The 21,266-nt window shown below is 37.5% G+C and overlaps 1 protein-coding gene across 4 annotated transcripts in view; it reads left to right on the forward strand.

The window, feature by feature from the left end:
• Positions 1-21,266, forward strand: part of LOC126183133 (broad-complex core protein isoforms 1/2/3/4/5-like) — a 319,181-nt gene that overhangs the window by 284,328 nt on the left and 13,587 nt on the right. The window contains exon 7 of one of the 4 annotated variants that reach the window (XM_049924912.1): positions 11,373-11,740. The exons of the other annotated variants lie outside the window; for them this stretch is intronic. Coding sequence (XP_049780869.1) covers positions 11,373-11,596 — 224 coding nt within the window. The 3' untranslated portion in view covers positions 11,597-11,740. Of the gene's footprint in view, positions 1-11,372; positions 11,741-21,266 lie in introns of those variants that run through there. 4 annotated transcript variants of the gene reach the window in all.

Genomic DNA, 21,266 nt, shown 5'->3' on the forward strand with positions numbered 1-21,266 from the left:
ATGTATAATTCTAGAAATTGGTATAAAATTACTGTGTGTCATTTACATGTCTATGTATCAACAAAAATACTGTGATCTGTGATTTTTGATGGCTAAAGATGCGAATAAAAACTTTTTTCTGTATATGCCATTGATTGCCAAAGCAACTGTACTGTACAATAGTGAACTGTCAATTGTCACCTAGTCAGTTGAAGACTAGCAGCTAAACTGAGGGCATCGTTTTTGGAAAAATTGTGGATTTAACAATTGGAGTGTTACCCAGAGGTGACATGTTAAAACAGGTAATAGTAATGGACAGTAATTGTCATAGTAACTGTTCAGTCAAGTTAAAGGAAATATAAATTCTAGAAGGAAATACAGGAAGTGGGGTAAAAGCTGCCAGTTCAGATATTAACTTAGCAATTTTTATTGTGTTAAGAAAATTCTGTGTGTGGTTTGAATTGTTAAAAGTTCTTTAGTAAATTTCCTACTCTACTCGATCCAGACATTTTTCATAATAATCTACATTAACAATTGATTTATCTGAAAACGTCAGTATTATTTTCTTTGAACTCAGAAATTTTGAAAGAACACTTTGGGGAAGGTGGATAAAGAGAAAAATTAAAGATAGTTTTCTCTTGTCCAACACAGTAGTAAATCCTGTGAAGTTTTGTGAATATGTTTAAGTAATGGTAAAACTTTCTCACAGTTGTGAGGGATCCATGCCTATGTAAAATCAGTTGTATCAGTGTATTACCTAAACTGTAGAGTTGTTAAAAAATGGATCCTAAATAAAAGCTATGACACCTGTGAAGGTTTGTGACTAAAGAATACAAATCGAATAATGTCAAAATGAAAGTATCAAACAATGGAAAATCCAGGATGGAATGTAACAATATATGAGAAGGAAAGTTGCTACTCACCGTATAGTGGAGACGTTGAATCGCAGATAGGCACAACAAAAAGACTCTCACAATGAAAGCTTTCGGCCATTAAGGCCTTCGTCAACAATACACACACACACACACACACACACACACACACACACACACACACTCACTCACTTTTACGCAAACGTGACTCACACACACGAGTCTCAGGCAACTGAAACCACACTGCGAGCAGCAACACCAGTGCAAGATGGGAGTGGCAACTGGGTGGGGATAAGTATGAGGCTGGGGCAGGGAGGGGGAGGAATAGTATGCTGGGGCTGGTGGACAGTGAAGTGCTGCTGGTTAGAAGGAGGGCAGGTGAGAGGTGAGGAGGGGAGAGGGGGGGAGGGGGAGTAACAGAAAAGGAGAGAAATAAAAAAAAGACTGGGTGTGGTGGTGGAATCTTCCCAGTCTCCCACCACCTCCCAAAGCCCCACCATCTGGCCACAGAGGAGCATTGCCCTCATAACTCAGTACCACACAGGACTGAATTACATTCTCCACCAGGGTTTCAGTTATCTCTCGTCATGCCCTGAGATGAGAAATCTCCTGCCCACTATCTTTCCCACCCTTCCCACAGTGGTATTCCACCGTTCACTGAACCTACACAGTATACTCGTCCATACTTACATAACCCCTGCTCCCAATCCTACTCCAGTCCGGTCACTAACATTGCCTGTCTCATCAAAGGCAGAGCTACATGTGAAACCAGTCATGTGGTGTACAAGCTAAGCTGCAACCACTGTGCTGCATCCTATGTAGGCATGACAACCAACAAGCTGTCTGTTCGCATGAATGGCCACCGACAAACTGTGGCCAAGAAACACACTGCCAAACATGATATCCTTCATTTTGATGACTGCTTCGCTTCACAGCCTGTGCCATATGTGACCTTCTCACCAATACCAGCTTTTCTGAATTGCACAGGCAGGTGGGAATTTTCCCTGCAGTACATCCTACATTCCCATAACCCTCCTGGCCTCAACCTTTGTTAGTCACTGTCCTCACCCACCAAGCCCCTTCCCTGTTCCCATTCCAGCACTACACAGCTGTCATTCCACCACCACACCCAGTCTTTTTATTTCTATCCTGTTGCATAACTCCCCCCTCCCCACCTCACCTCTCCCCTGTGCTCCATCTAACCTGCAGCACTTCACTGTCCACCATCCCCACCATACTATACCTCCCCCTCCCTGCCCCAGCCTCCTCCTTGCCTCCACCCAGTCGCCACTCCCATCATGCACGGGTGCTGCTGCTAGCAGTGTGGTTTCAGTTACCTGAGACTGCAGTCATCTGTGTAAGTTGCTTTAGCTTGTGTGTGTGTGTGTGTGTGTGTGTGTGTGTGTGTGTGTGTGTGTGTGTGTGTGCATCTATTGTTGACAAAGAACCTTAATGACCAAAAGGTTTAATTGTGAGAGTCTTTTTGTTGTGCCTATCTGCGACTCAGCATCTCCTTTATATGGTGAGTAGCATTTTTCCTTCTCATATATTGCAAAATGAAAGAATCATGTTCTAGTTCACAAGAATACGAAAGGTTATTCAGGAGACTGTATAAAAGAAAATATTTTTTAGTTGATGACAGTACTTGTACTGGGAAATGAAGGGAAAGCACTATAAGTGGTAGGATAAATGTTCATTTACTGTATTTTGATGAAAGAGAACTAGAAGAAATTATTCTGACATCAAGAAATATTGACAAGTGAATTGTGATTTATCCATCTCGTAACGTACATATTCTGCTCTTGGGATTGGGGTGCAGAAAAAACATCATGAATGAGTAATTTAACTCATTTATATAAAATTACAGCTTATGAGAAACTGCAGTATTTTAAAATTATTTTTTAACTGAGAATGTTAATGTCTCTGGTTTTTTTTACACTTCTGTGAAAATATCATATCAACCTTATTAATAATTGCTACTATTATTTACCTTGACAGCATGTCATCCTGGAAGTATACAGAAATAGTAGGTTTCTTTGCTCAAAAAGTGATTACTTTAAGCGTGCTCTTTCCAACTACTTGGTAGACGACATGTTATGAAATTGAAGTCACAGGTTTCTAAATAGTAGGCCATTTCAGTAACCAGGATGTCTTACCAGTTTTACCCCTGGGTTAGGTTTCATACTTGGCCTGCACCAAGCATCATACTATGAAATGCTTCACAGGCGTCTTGAAAGATCTTGTAGGTCAGGGTGGTTAGAAAATCAATTTGATGGCAGTGCAAACAAGAGTATGCAGCTGGCACTGGAACAGAACCATGAGTAGCTGGCACTGGGAGGTAAATGCTGACTCTCTAACAGCAGAGAGGCTATGTGTTATGCTGTTCCTGTAGTCATCTTATGGTGGAGTGTGTCAATTGACCATTCACAGCTTTAACAATATATCTCTGAATTTGTTTGACTTCTTCCTTTGGGCTGATATAATAAGCTTCCCAAACATGGAGCAGTAATGAAGAATGGATTGGACAAGCCTTGTGTGAATTCTGGGTTACAAATACTATGCACTTTCAGATAATTCTCCTAACAAATCTAACCCACTTACTGTCTGTACAACTGATTTTATGTTGTTTCCACTTCAAATCACTTCTAAAAATCCTTACATATTTCATTAAAAAAGCACAGATGATGGTAGCTACATTAGGCTAGGATAATATGGGGATTGTTTATCGATTGCCTTGCATTTAACCACATTTTGAGTGAACTGCAAATTTATCAAATGGAAATTTTGTGCAAATAGAATTTGGTATTAACTCATAGTCATATAAATAACTACAAATGGCATACATGTTACAGATATATCTCTAATATTTTTATATCATGTACTAAATGTACACATTTGTTATTCATTACACCATTTGGATTAGGCTTTAGTCTTTTCTATTTGAATATTTAGTGTTCTGTTTCTTTGAAGCTCTTATATGAGGTGCAGTCATTGAGAAGTAACAAAGGAAAGAAAATCTTATACCGTGATTCATTGTGATGGTGTTAGTCCTTCTTTATGTGTTTACTCTTCACTACAAGAATTTTTTCACAACAGTGGAAGATTTGGCACAGGCCTTGGTTGTAGAACTCTACATTTATGCTTTTCAGGAAATATTCCATCTCAATAATCACCTTGTCACCATTCAGGAAATACCTCCCATGCAATTGTTTATTTTTTATCTGAAAAAGAGGTAGAAGCCAAAGGGTACCACATTGGAGAAATATCGTGGGGAGGAGGCATAATTTGATAGCTGAAAAAAAGCAGCATGTTTGGCTGATCCTGTGCAGCATGAGCTTCGGTGTTGTGGAGCAAAAACGTGCCCTCAGTCAGCTTCCCAAATGCTTCATGTTGCCAGCCTCTTATAAGCTGGTGAGGAGATTTCGATAGAATGCTCCTGTAATGTTTAGCACCTCAGCACACCAGTTTTAAGAAACATTCAGCACACCTTACCTGATGATGGTTGGGGTCTTCGTCTTTTTCTGCAGTGGAGAACCTACATGCTTCTAACTTGCTGGATTGGCCTGACACAGCTCCAACATTTCTGCTGCTGCCTCGGTTTGGCAAGCTGCTTGAATTAATGTGAGCAGTTGTGGAGCCCAGTGGGTAGTGACATTTGTCATGTTCAAAATATTGTGCAAGATGCTGGAAACTGGTCCATGACAAATTTTCAGTTTTTCACTGTTGCCTCAATTTGATACACTGATATTTGAACATCATGACCTCCACTTCTCCTGCGATTTCTGCTTCTTCACAGAGAGATCATCTACGACTTTGTTCTCCATGATTCGTACTTGTTTGGGCCCCTCTGGCAGCACCTGTGCCACAAAACCACTGTGTCACAAGATGGAGCATTGTCACCATATGCTTCCACCTACTGTGCAAGCATTTCCGCAACATTGTTCCTCCTCAAACATAGAAAGTAAGTGATTGCTCAATATTCCACTATATTAATGGACTATGCCATTTTGTTATGTCTTCTCTAGCAGTATGGTATGGTACTGTGGTGCAGGTACTTCAGTATGTACCAGGACTGCAGACATTTACATGCAAACAAAATCGTATGACTACCCATCGTAGAGCTAACATTATTCCATTTATATCCTCATAATTTTTAGCAATGGCGTTGGTGGGCAGGAAGAGGAAAGTGAGAATGGGTGAGACACCATGCATCAACATTTGTGTTAAGTTGAGGAGGAGAAATGTTATGCTTTAAGTGATTCAACATTGATGCTGTTGGGTATTGAGCACTGACTGTGTACAGCAAAATGTTGGGGGGGGATTAGGTTTTAAGTCAGTCAGTATTGGGCTTGTTTGATTAGTTGGATATGTGAACAGAAAAGAATTGGCCACAGCAACAGACTAAAGTCATTTATGAAAACTGTAAAACCAAAAGCAAGAATGTCTTAGCTGTTCTGCACACATGCAAGACATGTATAAGATAGGGAAATACTGTTGTCATTTAATCATCAGAGAATATTCCAGCATATTAGCTTGTTACCTATAAGTAGCAGAATGTTATCATTAGAAAAGTGCTTTCAGCCGTGAAGTCATAACAGTTAGTTAAAGGAGAATTTGCGAGGAATGTTGAAAGCCCAGAATGAATTTTCATTCTGCAGTGGAGTGTGTGCTGATTTGAAACTTTCTAGTAGATCAAAACTATGCGCTGGACAGGGACTTGAACCTCGCACCATTATCTTTGTTAAGTGCTCTACTAAATGAGCTATCCAATTGTGGCCTTTGACCCACTCTGCAGCTCTGCCCCTACCTTCCAAACTTCACAGAAGATCTCCAGCATAACTTGCAGGACTACCACTCCTGGGAGAAAGGATATCACAGAGGCAGCCTGGGGGATTGATTCAGAATGGATTTTTGCTCTGCAGTGGAGTGCTCCCTAATATGAAACTCCCCGACAAATTAAAACTGTCAGAGCAGAACTGGAACCCAGGACCTTTGCATTCCGCAGCAAAATGTTCTAACCAATCATTCCTGCTGTGGCTAAGCCATATCCCCGCAGGTGGGAATTTAAGGAGATGGGACCTGGATAAACTGACTAAACCAGAGGTTGTACAGAGTTTCAGGGACAGCATAAGGGAACAATTGACAGGAATGGGGGAAAGAAATACAGTAGAAGAAGAATGGGTAGCTCTGAGGGATGAAGTAGTGAAGGCAGCAGAGGATCAAATAGGTAAAAAGATGAGGGCTAGCAGAAATCCTTGGGTAACAGAAGAAATATTGAATTTAATTGATGAAAGCAGAAAATATAAAAATGCAGTAAATGAAGCAGGCAAAAAAAGAATACAAACATCTCAGAAATGAGATCGACAGGAAGTGCAAAATGGCTAAGCAGGCATGGCTAGAGGACAAATGTAAGGATGTAGAGGCTTATCTCACTAGAGGTAAGATAGATACAGCCTACAGGAAAATTAAAGAGACCTTTGGAGAAAAGAGAGCCACTTGTATGAATATCAAGAGCTCAGATGGAAACCCAGTCCTAAGCAAAGAGGGGAAAGCAGAAAGGTGGAAGGAGTATATAGAGGGTCTATACAAGGGCGATGTACTTGAGGACAATATTATGGAAATGGAAGAGGATGTAGATGAAGATGAAATGGGAGATACGATACTGCGTGAAGAGTTTGAGAGAGCACTGAAAGACCTGAGTCGAAACAAGGCCCCGGGAGTAGACAACATTCCATTAGAACTACTGATGGCCTTGGGAGAGCCAGTCCTGACAAAACTCTACTGTCTGGTGAGCAAGATGTACGAGACAGGCGAAATACCCTCAGACTTCAAGAAGAATATAATAATTCCAATCCCAAAGAAAGCAGGTGTTGACAGATGTGAAAATTACCGAACTATCAGTTTAATAAGTCACGGCTGCAAAATACTAAAGCGAATTATTTACAGACGAATGGAAAAACTGGTAGAAGCCGACCTCGGGGAAGATCAGTTTGGATTCCGTAGAAATGTTGGAACACGTGAGGCAATACTGACCCTACAACTTATCTTAGAAGAAAGATTAAGGAAAGGCAAACCTACGTTTCTAGCATTTGTAGACTTAGAGAAAGCTTTTGACAATGTTGACTGGAATACTCTCTTTCAAATTCTAGAGGTGGCAGGGGTAAAATACAGGGAGCGAAAGGCTATTTACAATTTGTACAGAAAGCGGATGGCAGTTATAAGAATCGAGGGACATGAAAGGGAAGCAGTGGTTGGGAAGGGAGTGAGGCAGGGTTGTAGCCTCTCCTCGATGTTATTCAATCTGTATATTGAGCAAGCAGTAAAGGAAACAATAGAGAAATTCGGAGTAGGTATTAAAATCCATGGAGAAGAAATAAAAACTTTGAGGTTCGCCGATGACATTGTAATTCTGTCAGAGACAGCAAAGGACTTGAAAAAGCAGTTGAACGGAATGGACAGTGTCTTGAAAGGAGGATATAAGATGAACATCAACAAAAGCAAAATGAGGATAATGGAATGTAGTCGAATTAAGTCGGGTGATGCTGAAGGAATTAGATTAGGAAATGAGACACTTAAAGTAGTAAAGGAGTTTTGCTATTTGGGGAGCAAACTAACTGATGATGGTTGAAGTAGAGAGGATATAAAATGTAGACTGGCAATGGCAAGGAAAGTGTTTCTGAAGAAGAGAAATTTGTTAACATCGAGTATAGAATTAAGTGTCAGGAAGTCGTTTCTGAAAGTAATAGTATGGAGTGTAGCCATGTATGGAAGTGAAACATGGATAATAAATAGTTTGGACAAGAAGAGAATAGAAGCTTTCGAAATGTGGTGCTACAGAAGAATGTTGAAGATTAGGTGGGTAGCTCATGTAACTAATGAGGAGGTTATTGAATAGGATTGGGGAGAAGAGAAGTTTGTGGCACAACTTGACTAGAAGAAGGGATCGATTGGTAGGACATGTCCTGAGGCATCAAGGGATCATAAATTTAGCATTGGAGGGCAGCGTGGAGGGTAAAAATTGTAGAGGGAGACCAAGAGATGAATACACAGAGCAGATTCAGAAGGATGTAGGTTGTTGTAGGTACTGGGAGATGAAGGAGCTTGCACTGGATAGATTAGCATGGAGAGCTGCATCAAACCAGTCTCAGGACTGAAGACCGCAACAACAACAACAACAACAACAACAACAACAACAACATCCTTCCTCACAGGAGCGCGTCTCCCAAGGTATGCAGGAGAACATCTGTAAAGTATGCAAGGTTGAAAATGTTTATCACTTATTATTATGGTTTCTGTAATTGTTTAAATATACAAGTCAGTTTTCAAAAAAGGACGTACACAGAATTGCACAGATTTTTACAGTGGTAAGACTGCCATATTATTACTATTTGAGTTGATGAATAGCTGTCAATATCTTTGTTGTTGTTTGATTTTGAGACTTTTGCGAAGTAGTTGAAAAGTCTCAAAATCAACTTCTGAGACATATAAGGATTTATGCCAAACCAGTTGAATATGTAGTATGCCTAGAATAATATTATTGTTAATTCAGGATTAAATGAACCAAATGGAATAGCTTATCATATATCCATATATTTCCAGTACATTATATTGGATAATTTAATACTTATGGAATTTGAATGTAGCTGTTATCATTGAAAATAGAGGTAACTTTATCTGCCTATTGCTATAGTGTCTTTGTGTTAGAAGTATGTATTCACCAAACTTTTGGTTGAATATTTCTGAGATCTGTAGATGGATATAGAATGTGTCGTGAATTTTGCTGGTGTGAATTATGTACAATCAAGGTGGATTGGTAACAGTTGTGACTTATATCTAGTGCAGATAATTCTGCTGCAGAAATATTTTACAAGTTTTTGATTTCTTTTGTACAGTTTCTTGTAATTATGATAATGGCTCACTATAGCAGTTTCTTTGCAACAATCATAGCGGGAAACCAAACAAGTAAATATACTAATGGAAAAAAATCACAACACCAAAAGATAATTAATGTAGAATAATGAAATTTTGGGAATATATTTGTCTAGCTAACATATTTAAGTGATTAACATTGCAAGATCACAGATTGATGTAAGTGCAAATAAGCCATTGCAAATAAGTGCTGGTACATTAATAAGTGGATTTCAAGCATGCAAATATGCATGCATTGTGTTGTACAGGTGTCGGATGCAAGTTTGTGGGATGGAGTTCCATGCGGGTTGCACTTGGTCGGTCAATACAGGGATGGTTAATACTGTTTGTGGATGACCCTGTAGTTGTTGTCAGATGATGTCCCCTCTGTTCTCCATTGGAGACATATCTGGTGATCAACCAGGCCAAGGCAACATGTTGACGATCTGTGGAACATGTTGGGTTACAAATGCAAGTGCTGTTATGTTGGAAAATACCCTCTGGAATGCTGTTCATGAATAGTAGCATGACATGTCATATCACCAGATAGATGTACAACTTAGCAGTCAGGGTGCATGGGATAGCCATGAGAGTGCTTCTGCTGTCATACGAAATCGCACTCCAGACCATAACTACAGATTTAGGTCCAGTGCGCCTTAGCACGCAGAAAGGTTGGTTTCAGGCTCTCAACTACCTCCTCCTAACCAAGAGATGAACATCACTGTCAATGAGGCAGAAGCAACATTCATCAGAAAACACAACAGACCTCCATCCTGCCCTCCAACTAGCTTTTGCTTGACACCTCTGAAGTCGCAAATGATGGTGGTTTGGTGTCAGTGGAATGCACACTACAGGGCATCTGGTTTGGAGTGCTCCTTGAAGTAATTGATTGTAACAGTTCATTCTGTTACCGTGGTTCCAACTGCAGCTGAAATTGGTGCTGCAGATGTAGTACAATGCACCAGAGCCATATACCGAACATGATAGTCTTCCCTCTCGATAGTGCCACAGGGCCATCTGGAACCCAGTTTTCTTGCGACTGTACATTCCTGTGACCACCTTTGCCAGCATTCATTTGCAGTGGCTATATTCCTGCCAAGTCTTTCTGCAGTATTGCAGAAGAAACATCCAGCTTCTCGTAGCCCGATTGCACAACTTCATTCAAAAGTCGTTGCCTCACTGGCATTTGTAAACTTTCTTTGTGAAACATATCAAAACTTAGTTTTATGAACCCTCTTCAATTTAAAAATCCCTGCTCGAAACAATTTTTTCCCCTGCTGTTTATTTCTTTTCCTGTTCATCCAGTAATTTTCTTTAACTGCCCTAAATGCAAACACTCATCAACTGCATCTGTGACTGCATTATTAGCTTCCACAATTTGATTTTTTGTGTGTTGGTTATGTATTATTTCTGTATAGTTGTAATTGATTTATGTCTTGAAACTTTCTGATAGACGAAAATGTGCAGGACCAGGATGTGAACCTGGGATCTTTGCTGTTTGTGGGCAAGTGTTCTACCAGTTGAGCTACCCCAGAACGATGCATGAATCACCCTAACAGAAGTACTTGTGGGACTAGTACTCTTTGAAGAAATGATATTGTGGAAATGTAGCCCAACAACAGCCTGGGGTTGGATGAAATTTGGAAGGTGGAAGATGAGGTACCAATGAAAGCAAACGTTGTGTGGACAGGTTGTGAGTCATACTTGGAGAGCTTAGTCAAGCCCTTGCCAGCAAAAGGTAAAGGTCTCAGATTTGAGTCCTGATCTGGCAGACAGTTCTAATCTGCTAGAAAGTTTTGAATCAGTGCACACTCCACTGCTGAGTGAAACTTCATTTTGGATTTATGTCTTATTTTCAAAATCACTGTTTATGTTCTAGCACTCATTGTTCAAAAATAGCTGCATTAGGGTAAAGCTTACAATGTCAATAGCAGAGCTAAGGTGATTCAAATACGTTACATCAACAGACTTTAGTTCCATGTTTTCCCAGTTTAAGGATCTGAAAACCTCCCCTACAATTACTGAGAATAATTTCAGTTATATGAAGACTCCTTGCCCCAGCTCTTTTCAAATTTTGAATTTCCTACTATATTGATGTAATCCAGTGTAAAAGATAGGATTCATTCTTCAGTATAGTAACATGGGGTTGAATCAGTGCCATTTTCTCAAGAGATGTTATTTGTTCATACTTAATTTCACTTTCTTTTGTACTGTGAGGCAAAATACGTGGGTGCTGTATAAGGAAAATGACATTCTCTTTAACTATTCACCACCTCATTACAGGAGGCAGAATATATTATAATATTCTATTTGAGCTATAGTCTATTGAATATTTCATTTCATTGGCTTGTGAGTTATGGCCTGATTTTACATCATTATTACCACTAATAATGTCATGTATATTGAACTGACTTTCAGTTTCTTGATGTTACACACGTGTGTGTGTAATGGTTGATTTAAATGGCATACTATTTACAATCTTCTTTAGTGGAATGTTTATGAAATTCATGATGAAATATTTATGAACTATACATATTTTACTCATTCTAAATTTTTGATGTATATTTTATATTTGTGGTAGGCATTGCTACTAAGTATAAAAAATTCTTGTAGGGAAGTTTTCATCAACTGTCTGCCCTTCCCTATGGCTGTGTCCATGGTGTGATCGTACATTTACATCAAAAGGAAACATGAAAGTACACATCAGAGACCTACATAAACAGCAGGAGCGTCTTCGTTGTGAATTGTGTGGTGCTGGCAGCAGAAATAAGGGTTCTTTGCGCATTCATATGTATCGATATCACAGAACAAACACAGGAACTAGTCAACCTAGTTAGCATACAAGAATGTAAATTTAGAGCATGTATTACAAATTGTTAATTTTTAGTACAGATTTGGACTTCTTTGTGTTAATTGTACGTAGATCTTAGTATTGTATACAATATATCTTGTAAAATGATGCTAATATTTTGTAACTGTTTGTGGGAGTTGGATTGTCATTTATTGTTTTGTAATAAATGTCATGTTTATCTGTGTCATTTTTTAATGATTGGTTATCTATGAATACTTCAAATAAATATCAGTTTTCATTTATTCATAATTATAATAAAAATCTAAAAGTCTTGTACTTAAAACAATATGTCTATGTTTACATTTTCTGTGCTAGGCAACAGGAATAATGCATATTTTCTGAAGATCCCATGCTTAGTGATTTATTTCAAGCTATGCACAATATCAGTAAGCAATGTTTCTCATATTGAAAGTTGCAAATGTTTGTTGAATAGGTGTGGAATTGGGGGGGGGGGGGGGGGGGGTTGTTTTCTTAATGCTTAACTTTTTTTATACTTATTTTTGTCTTTTATACCAGTATCCTTAACTTGAGCTCTCCTTCAATCTCTGGAGATAATTAAAAATTCTGTTGATATCTGAAAACAAATAATTAATCATGAACATAGTTTCACAGTTCTGTTTCTTCAAATAAAAATGACGGGAAAAGGAGACTACAAGCCTTTGGAATAGTTCCATTCCCCTGTCAACCAAGGCAATTTAAAATGCTCCTTCTCCAATGTGACATCTCTAAATGAAATGTTGAACTGTTTAAGTAACCATGAACATACATGTATGCTGTAATCACCTATTGTCACAGTGCTTGTGCTTCTCACACTTGAGTGATGATGCATAACATGCCCTAATTTGTTTATTATTAGGCATTTTGTTTTGCACCTCTTTAGGGTTACATTATTTGTTATGAAAGTATTGTTGCAGGTATACTGAGAGGCAGTGTATTAATAATGCATGTCTGCAATGTCCATGTTCCATTAATTGCACTGAAACTCACAGATAAAAAAGTAAATTTAAAAAAAAAAACAACGTAGAAATGTCCATGTTTTGTCTTCCAATTCGCATGAGAAAATCAAAACTTACTTTATATGGCAGAGTTTTCTCACTTGTCATAGTTGCTTAGCTTGATTAACAAGTTAGGAATTACAGAACTCAAAGAGTCACTGAATGAAGTACTCATTTAGCTCTATGACCTCCGACTTTATTCCACCTTCTGTGTATGTTGGGACACTCCATTTCTGCAGACAGTAATGGCATACTAACTTGTCTCACTCTAGATGCATCTGTTTAATTTCTGTGACTTCTAAATTAAGTTCTGTTAGGCATAGCACACATACTGAAATACTTTTAAGATTTTTCTGTTTCCTGTAGTGATCTGTGATGCTAATATTTCTTATTTGACAGTCCGAAAATGTGATGGTTATCATTTGTGCTGTCCAAGCTGCTGTTTTTTATTTTTTCACTAATTGCTGCTACTGTTTATATAGTTATCTAGCAGCTTTGTGTATTGTAAATTACTCTAAAATTGGCCTATTGTTAATATTATAAATCACTGAGATACAGTTTACAGTGTTCTGCTTGCACTAAATACTTCTGGATATTAGTCATCCAAGTAAACTCTTACTGGAAAAATGAGGCAGTCAGCACCAGTTACTTGTGGCATCAGCTGTCGTTCAGGTGTGGGGTAACAAGAAACTCATGGCTCAAGTACAAGAGCTCATGAACCAAGCGACTCTATTATACTCACAGCTGGAGGCTACCAGTGAAGTTAGATAATATTTGACCCACTATAAAAACTGCGTACATGACAAGTACGTGCTCAATGGATAGATTATTTCATCATCATAATATTTTCATATTTCCTTTTTTCATACTCTCTAATTTCCAATCATTATTATATCAGAATAATGCCATTTTTTCCTTCGTTGAGCATGTGCCCAGATACAAAATCCTGGCTGCTATAACCACACTCATTGTATGAAAGTGTTTCAGACTGTTCATTTAAAGAAATAATATTCCTTAAGATATCTAAATGTAGCTCAAACTAAAAATACAAAATATTTGGGTTACATAAGAGATTTTAAAATCAGTAGCAGTTGAAGATAAAGTAACATAAGCCAACTATGTGCCTTAAAAAATGTACTTATAAATTTCATAACACTAACCTAAATATTAAATGTACATTATGAAATTATATGACAATTAAATAGGTGCCCTGTGTTATAAGTGTCATCACATACTTCGCTTGCCACTAGTTCTGTTATGCATTAACAAAATGTCATTAACATGACATAAATTGATACAGCTGCACTTACCTTATACAATTACAAAATTTCTTTTATGCACAATAGTACTGGAGGGAATTCGTATGACTTCTTTTGCAACTTTTTGGAGAGTTTGAGGAAAGCACAGGAATTGGCATTCAACCAAGACAGCAAAATTCTGAAGTGTCCAGATACGTCTCAGATTCATCTTTATGCTTAGAAGTTGATGAACAGCAGCTCCAAAACTTCATTGTAGGAGAGCGTATAGAATGTTATTTTACTTCTACCACAACTATGCTTTCTAGCCTCCAACAAAATCTTGGGTGAATATGTTCTTTCTTCTCACTCAGGATGAGTAGTTCCTTGAAATGAAGAAGTTGTATTCGAGAAATGAGAACCTTTTAGTTCATTAATGACTTTCTCTTTAGGAAGTTTTCGCATGTACTTGCAGCAACATCGGTTTTGATTTGTCATCTTCACTTTGGCATGAATATAGTGAACCAAATATCCAAGGCACTACAAAAGACAGCTTTGGTTTTGTTTTATCCTCAAGGTCTCCTTAAAACTTTTCATGAAGTTAATTATGTTGTTCACTACATCAGGTTGACATGGTATACCATTTCCCACGTGTTTAACTGAAATAGCAGGCTTTAAGTGTTATTTTGTTGCAGATTAATGGATCTATCTTTGTGTAGGTGGTATTCCATTTAAATAGAACATGTTGGTGTAAGATTTTTTCTAGTTTTGCCATCAAACTAGATTGTTTCATATATCCTACTGGTCTTTGTACTGTTTGCATGGAGTTATAAATATGAGACAGCTGCTCAGTAAGGGACTTTTATCCATTTTGCACCTTAATGCTATGCACTGTGTAATGCAGACTTTAGCAGTGCTGAAGATCTTTTTCTGTGTTCGGACATTGATCCATTACAGATGTTGACAGCTTAATTCCAGAGTGGCTATTACATTTTGTCATATAATCCTGTTGGAAAGTGTCAAGTCATTTTTGTAAGGTCTGTCGTCAGAATCTAATAATACCGGATGTGATAAAATAATGTGTCTTGTTTCAGAATTAAATTCAGTTCCCAGCTGCACAATTATTTTTATTTTGCTTTACCAGTTTCAACAGATTAATCTGTCATCTTCAGAAGCATACAAAATTTGGGATATTATAGAATGTGGCCATATATTTATGTAAAGTAAAAGAAGTGTATTATAAAATCATACTTAATACTGGTTTAACAGATGTCAATATCTTCTTCACAGGAGTGTAATGCCATGACATCCAAATATGCGAGTAGTGAATGTCATAATTATAAAAACAGATTGCTAATTGACAGTAAATGAATAACATTTGTGTGCATAGTCAAGTTGTTGTGTTAGCAGCAAGGAACGTATGTAAAATCATGTATTAGAAGTATAACATAGTTATATAAAGGAAGTTATACATAATATATTTAAAAAATGTGTCACATAGTTCCACATAACCTATTGCTGACATCAATACCTAAAGGGAATGGGCTAATTTTCACCATTGTGTAAGATGTTATACAATCAGAATTTTGTCTATATGTCACTGCAAGCTGATAGTTCAACAAATCTTTGGAACTGGGGTAGGAATGTTTATAAATTTCAAAATCTTATAAGAGGTTCATTTTGTAGTGTTTTTCAGTTACACAAAATTTCGTGCTGAGCGATATGAAAGAGGAAGTCCATGTTTCTAAACTCTGAGATGTTCTATGGAAGTTGTTTTATATGAATTTTCACCATCTTTGTTGAGGAAGTGCTCATGACAATGCCTCTGTCCTATAAAATGTGGACATATATTGCATTGAATTTTATGTACCCCAGATTTGAGAAATTTGTCGTTTGGTGGTTTCCTATTTTGTATAAAGAGCAGCTTGGTGACATTACTGTTGGTGAAAGACACAGTCATATTTTTTAAACAAATTATCTATATGATATGAAATGTCAATGGGATTGTAGTGTCAGAAAGACTATTTTTATTGAGTGTAGAGGAACTTATATTCTTATTGATTTTATTTTTGTAAAGTTTTTGTACAAGGCTTTCTTGATATCCATTTTTGACTGCAATTTACTTTAGGTTATTAAGGTCACTAGCGATAGCTGAAAAGGTTAGGGGGCCTCAAGTATATAGCCCATCACAGCATGAAAGATAGGCAATTTGTGCGTAAAGGGGCTGCAGTCCAGACACAGTGGGCAGAGACAGTTGTCGTGTGTATTGAGTTTTGCCTGTGTGAAAGTGTGTGTATTTTGTACTCCAGAAGAGGACCTTCTCACCAAAAGCTTAAATGTACAGCAGTCTTTTTGTGGCACCTGTCTGCGATTCAACGTCACCTCTGTATTGTGAGTAACAATTTATCCTTTTTATAATATTATTGTAATTTCATCCTGGACTTAGCATTGTTTGTTTTTCAGATGTTTTATATATAACTTGTTTATATACATTTGTTACACTCCTTACATATGCTTTCTTCTATATATTTCTTGCTCCTAGCACAACAACTTGACTATGTACATAAATGTGATTCATTTATTGTAAATTATCAATTTGTTTTTATAATTATCACATATATAAATTTTTGGATGTATCATGGCATTATGCTTCTGTGAAGAAGATAATCAATTCTGCTGAACCACTATTAAGAAAGTTTTTGTGATTCACTTTTTATACTTTGCGTAAGTATACGGCTAAGTTCTAATTATTTATAATATCCCAAATTTTGTAGGCTTCTAAAGATGACAGATTAATCTGTTGAAACAAGCAAAACAAAATTAAAATATTTGTGCAGCTGATCTATTTTGTGGTAATTGTGAGAGCAAACATCACACATCATAGAACTCTTATTCTTATCAATAGCTCACTTCAGCGACTATATCCTAAATAGGTTGACACACAGTTCTTGGAGAAGGCAAAATCTCTTGAGCACTCAGCGAGGGAAAGATTAATAAAAATTTCACCACAGACAATGTAGAAAAGCCATATAAGTACACATATTAGCACATACATTCCCCATCCCTCTATCACTCATAGGAATAATTGTGAATATAAAATATTTGATATTTTTACATTTGATGTTTTATTGTGCTTGTGCTCTAAATATATGAGTAGTGCTTTGAACCCCTGTCTTTGGCAACCTATATAACCCCAGGACAACCAATACCTTTTTTAGCTACTATCTGAAATTAAAAATAGCATTAATAAATACTGACTGGTTCTGTCAGATACTGCTATTATCTCATTCTCCTACCTTTATTAAAATAATGGCAAAAACTTTTTGAAACTACAATGCTAGAAATAAACAAACACACAATTGTTGTGAATATTCCTGTTAAAGTCACAGAAAAACATAGGTATGAAGAAGCAAACTGTGAAGAAAGCATGGGTAACAGAAGAAATGTTTCGGCTGATCAATGAAAGAAAGAAGTACAAAAATGTTAAAGGAAAGTCAGGAATACTGAAATACAAGTCGCTGAGGAATGAAATAAATAGGAGGTGCAACGAAGCTGGGGCAAAATGGCTACATGAAAATGTGAAGACATTGAAAAAGAAATGATTATCAGAAGGACTGACTTCTGTGAAATCAAAAGCAAGTGTGTGATAACATTAAGAGTGCAACAGGAATTCTGCTGATAAATGCAGAGGAGAGAGTGGGTAGGTGGAAAGAGTACATTGAAGACCTCTGTGAGGGGGGAAGATTTATCTGCTGTGATAGAGTAACAAACAGAAGTTGATTTAAAAGGGATACAGGATCCAGTACTAGAATGAGAATTTAAAAGAGCTTTGGAGAGCTTAAAATAAAAAAGGCAAAAGGAATAGATAACATTCTATCAGAATTTCTAAAATCGTTGAGGGAAGTGGCAACAAAATGAATATTCACATTGGTGTTTAGAATGTATGAGTCTGGTGACATACCATGTGACTTTCGGAAAAACATCATCCACACAATTCCGAAGACTGCAAGAGCTGACAAGTGTGAGAATTATTGTACAGTCAGCATAACAGCTCATGCACCCAAGTCACTCACAAGCAAATATACAGAAGAATGGAAAAGAAAATTGAAGATGTGTTAGATGATGATCAGTTTGGATTTAGGGAAAGTAAAGACACCAGACAGGTAATTTTGACATTGCAGTTGATAGTGGAAGCAAGACTAAAAAAATTCAAGACACATTCATATGTTTTGTAGACCTGGAAGAAGCATTCAACAATGTAAAATGGTGCAAGATGTTCGAAATTCTGAGAAAAATAGGGGTAACCTATAGGGAGAGACAAGTAATATATAATATGTACAAGAGCCAAGAGGGAAAAATAAGAGTGGAAGACCAAGAATGAGGTGTTTGGATTTAAAAAAAGGATGTAAGACAGGCTGTAATCTTTCACCCCCTACTGTTCAATCAGTACATCAAAAAATCAAGGATGGAAATAAAGGAAAGCTCCATGAGTGGGAGTAAAATTCAAAGTGGAAGGATATCAGTGATACAATTTGCTGATGATATTGCTATCCTGAGTGAAAGTGAAGGAGAACTACATGATCTGCTGGATGGAATGAACAGCCTGATGAGTACAGAATATGGATTGAGAGTAAATCGAAGACAGACGAAAGTAATGAGAAGTAGCAGAAATGATAACAGTGAGAAAGTTAACATCAGGACTGATGGTCACAAAATAGATGAAGTTAAGAAATCATAAATCTAAGCAACAAAATTACCAATGACGGATGGTTCAAGGAAGACATCAAAAGAAGACAAGCGGTAGCATAAAGGGCATTCCTGGGCAAGAGAAGTCTACTAGCATCAAACATAGACCTTAATTTGAGGAAGAAATTTCTGAAAATGTACATGTGGAGCACAGCGTTTTATGGTAGTGAAACTTGGACTATAGGAAATCCGAGACAGAAGATAATTGAAAAATTTGAGATGTCGTGCTACAGAAGAATTTTGAAAATTAGGTGGACTGATAAGGTAAGGAATGAAGAGGTTCTGCGCATAATCAGAGAGGAAAGGAACATGTGGAAAGCACTGAAAAGGAGAAGAGACTGGATGACAGGACATCTGTTTAAGACATCGGGGAATGATTCCATGGTACTAGAGGGAGCTGTGGAGGACAAAAACTGTAGAGGAAGACAGAGATTGGAATACATCCAGCAAGTAATTGAGGACATAGGTTGCAGGTGGTACTCTGAGATGAAGATTTTGGCACAGGAGAGGAATTCGTGGCAGTCAGAAGACTGATGACTCAGAAAAGCCATAAGTTGAAATATGATTCACAGTTCCTTTGGCAAATAAGGAACATTATTAAAATTATTTGATGAAATCAAAAGAACACTATTCTAAATATGTCATTTATTTATTTATGTATTTCTTTGCTGTTCAGTTCTCCCCCCCCCCTCCCCCCCCCCACCCCCACCCACCCCCCCTTCCACCTCTCTCTCTAATTAGACATCTTGTAGCATGATCCAAAGTTTGTCTCTCTAGATTTGTGTGTAACAGATATATTCTAAGTTACAGAAGATAGTAAGAGAAAGAAATATATCATTTTTTATAATTTTGTTACGCTACTGTTCATAAACCGAAAGAGTTGTCAAAATAAGGTTGACTTAGCCATTTCATTCATGAAATAGCTGAAATTCCTAACATATTTAAACAACGAATACCTTGAAATTATTCTATCTGAAACTACTTTGGCTCATTCTCGACATGTCCTGTAGAATGTATGTTGTGGTCTTCAATCCAAAGACTCGTTTGATGCAGTTCTCCATGCTAGTTTAGTCTGTGTGTGTAACTACTGCAATGTATATCCATTTACACCTGTGCACTGTAGTCAAGTTTTGGTCTCCTCCTACAATTTTTACCTTCCACTCTTGTTTCTGTTGTTAAGTTGATGATCTGCTGATGTCTCAGTATGTGTCTTAGCAATTGATTCTTCTTTAAGTGAAATCTCCTAACATCATAAAACATAATCCTTTATTATCTAACCACTGTTGTGGGAGTGAAAATTGGCATTTGACTGTCAATGAGTCTTATGAGCAGTACGATAATGGAGTAAATGTGTAGACTTGTTCCAGATGTCTGTAGCTAGTTCTTGGCCTATTCCAATTTGTGACTGCAAGTATTGAACACTATGGCAACAAACTCACAGGTGACTGAAGCCTGTTTGATCAGCTTTGCAGGAAACATTCATATGTAGGACACACCATGTGTGGTGTAACTATGATGGGTAATGCATCAGTGACACCTATTTGTGATCATCTCATTCTTATGAGCAAATCCTGCAAGTTTACATTTACACATTCAACAGAATGAGTCACCCAAGGCTTGCCCTATTATTCTATGACCGACGAAGTTGTCAAGTTAGTGCAAAGAGCATTCTCATCTATCTATCATCCTCAGTTACATAGTTTAGGTTATGGTCCAACTTCACTACTAAACATAACTAGGCACAACGAAAAGGCTGTCAGAAAATGAGCTTTCAGCCAATAAGGCCTCCTTCAAAAATAGGCACCAGACACACACACACAATCACGCAAATCACACACACACGGCAACAGTCTCTGGCCGCTGAAGCCACTGTCTGGCTTCAGTAGCCCGAGATTGGGGTCGTTTGTGTGTGAGTTGCGTTTGCGTGCGCGCGCGCGCGCGCGCGCGCGCGCGCGTGTGTGTATGTGTGTGTGTGTGTGTGTGTGTGTGTGTGTGTGTGTGTGTGTATTTTTGATCTCCAGTGGAGATCACATAGGACATCATCGGATGACAATTCCAGCTTTATTGACAAACAGCATTAACTGTTCCTCTATTGACCGACCAAGTGCAACAGACATGGAACTCCATGCCACAAACTAACATCCAGCACCTATACAACACAATGCATGTATGTTTGCATGCTTGCATTCAATATTCTGATGGTTAGTGCAGTTATTAATATACCAAAATTTCACATTTGCAATGGTTTATCTTACACTTACATTAATCTCCAATCTTCCAATGTTAATCATTTCAATATGACTAGACAAATATATTCCCAAAATTTCATTACTATACATTAATTATTTTTTTGTGTTGTGATTTTTTTCTGTCAGTGTATTTCATACTTCAAGGACACTAATTTAGAAAAGGAGGCATTTGTTTTGCAGATCAATTGATTTTAATACTTATGGTAGTCATCATTTTTCTGAAACTGCAGTAGTCAAACAATATGCATATTTGCATTCCTATATCTGTCTGCACATTTTTGTTTGCAGGTTACATCACCTATCAGACTTGGTATGAGTTAGCTTATTGTGGCTACATTTTATTTGTTGTAATTATGAATTGAATACCTTTCAGCACAAAATTTTTATATGTTTGTAACTTGTTACAACATATAAAATAATGGAAATGGAAA

The sequence above is a fragment of the Schistocerca cancellata genome, chromosome 1 (assembly GCF_023864275.1).
Source record: "Schistocerca cancellata isolate TAMUIC-IGC-003103 chromosome 1, iqSchCanc2.1, whole genome shotgun sequence".
NCBI lineage: Eukaryota > Metazoa > Arthropoda > Insecta > Orthoptera > Acrididae > Schistocerca > Schistocerca cancellata.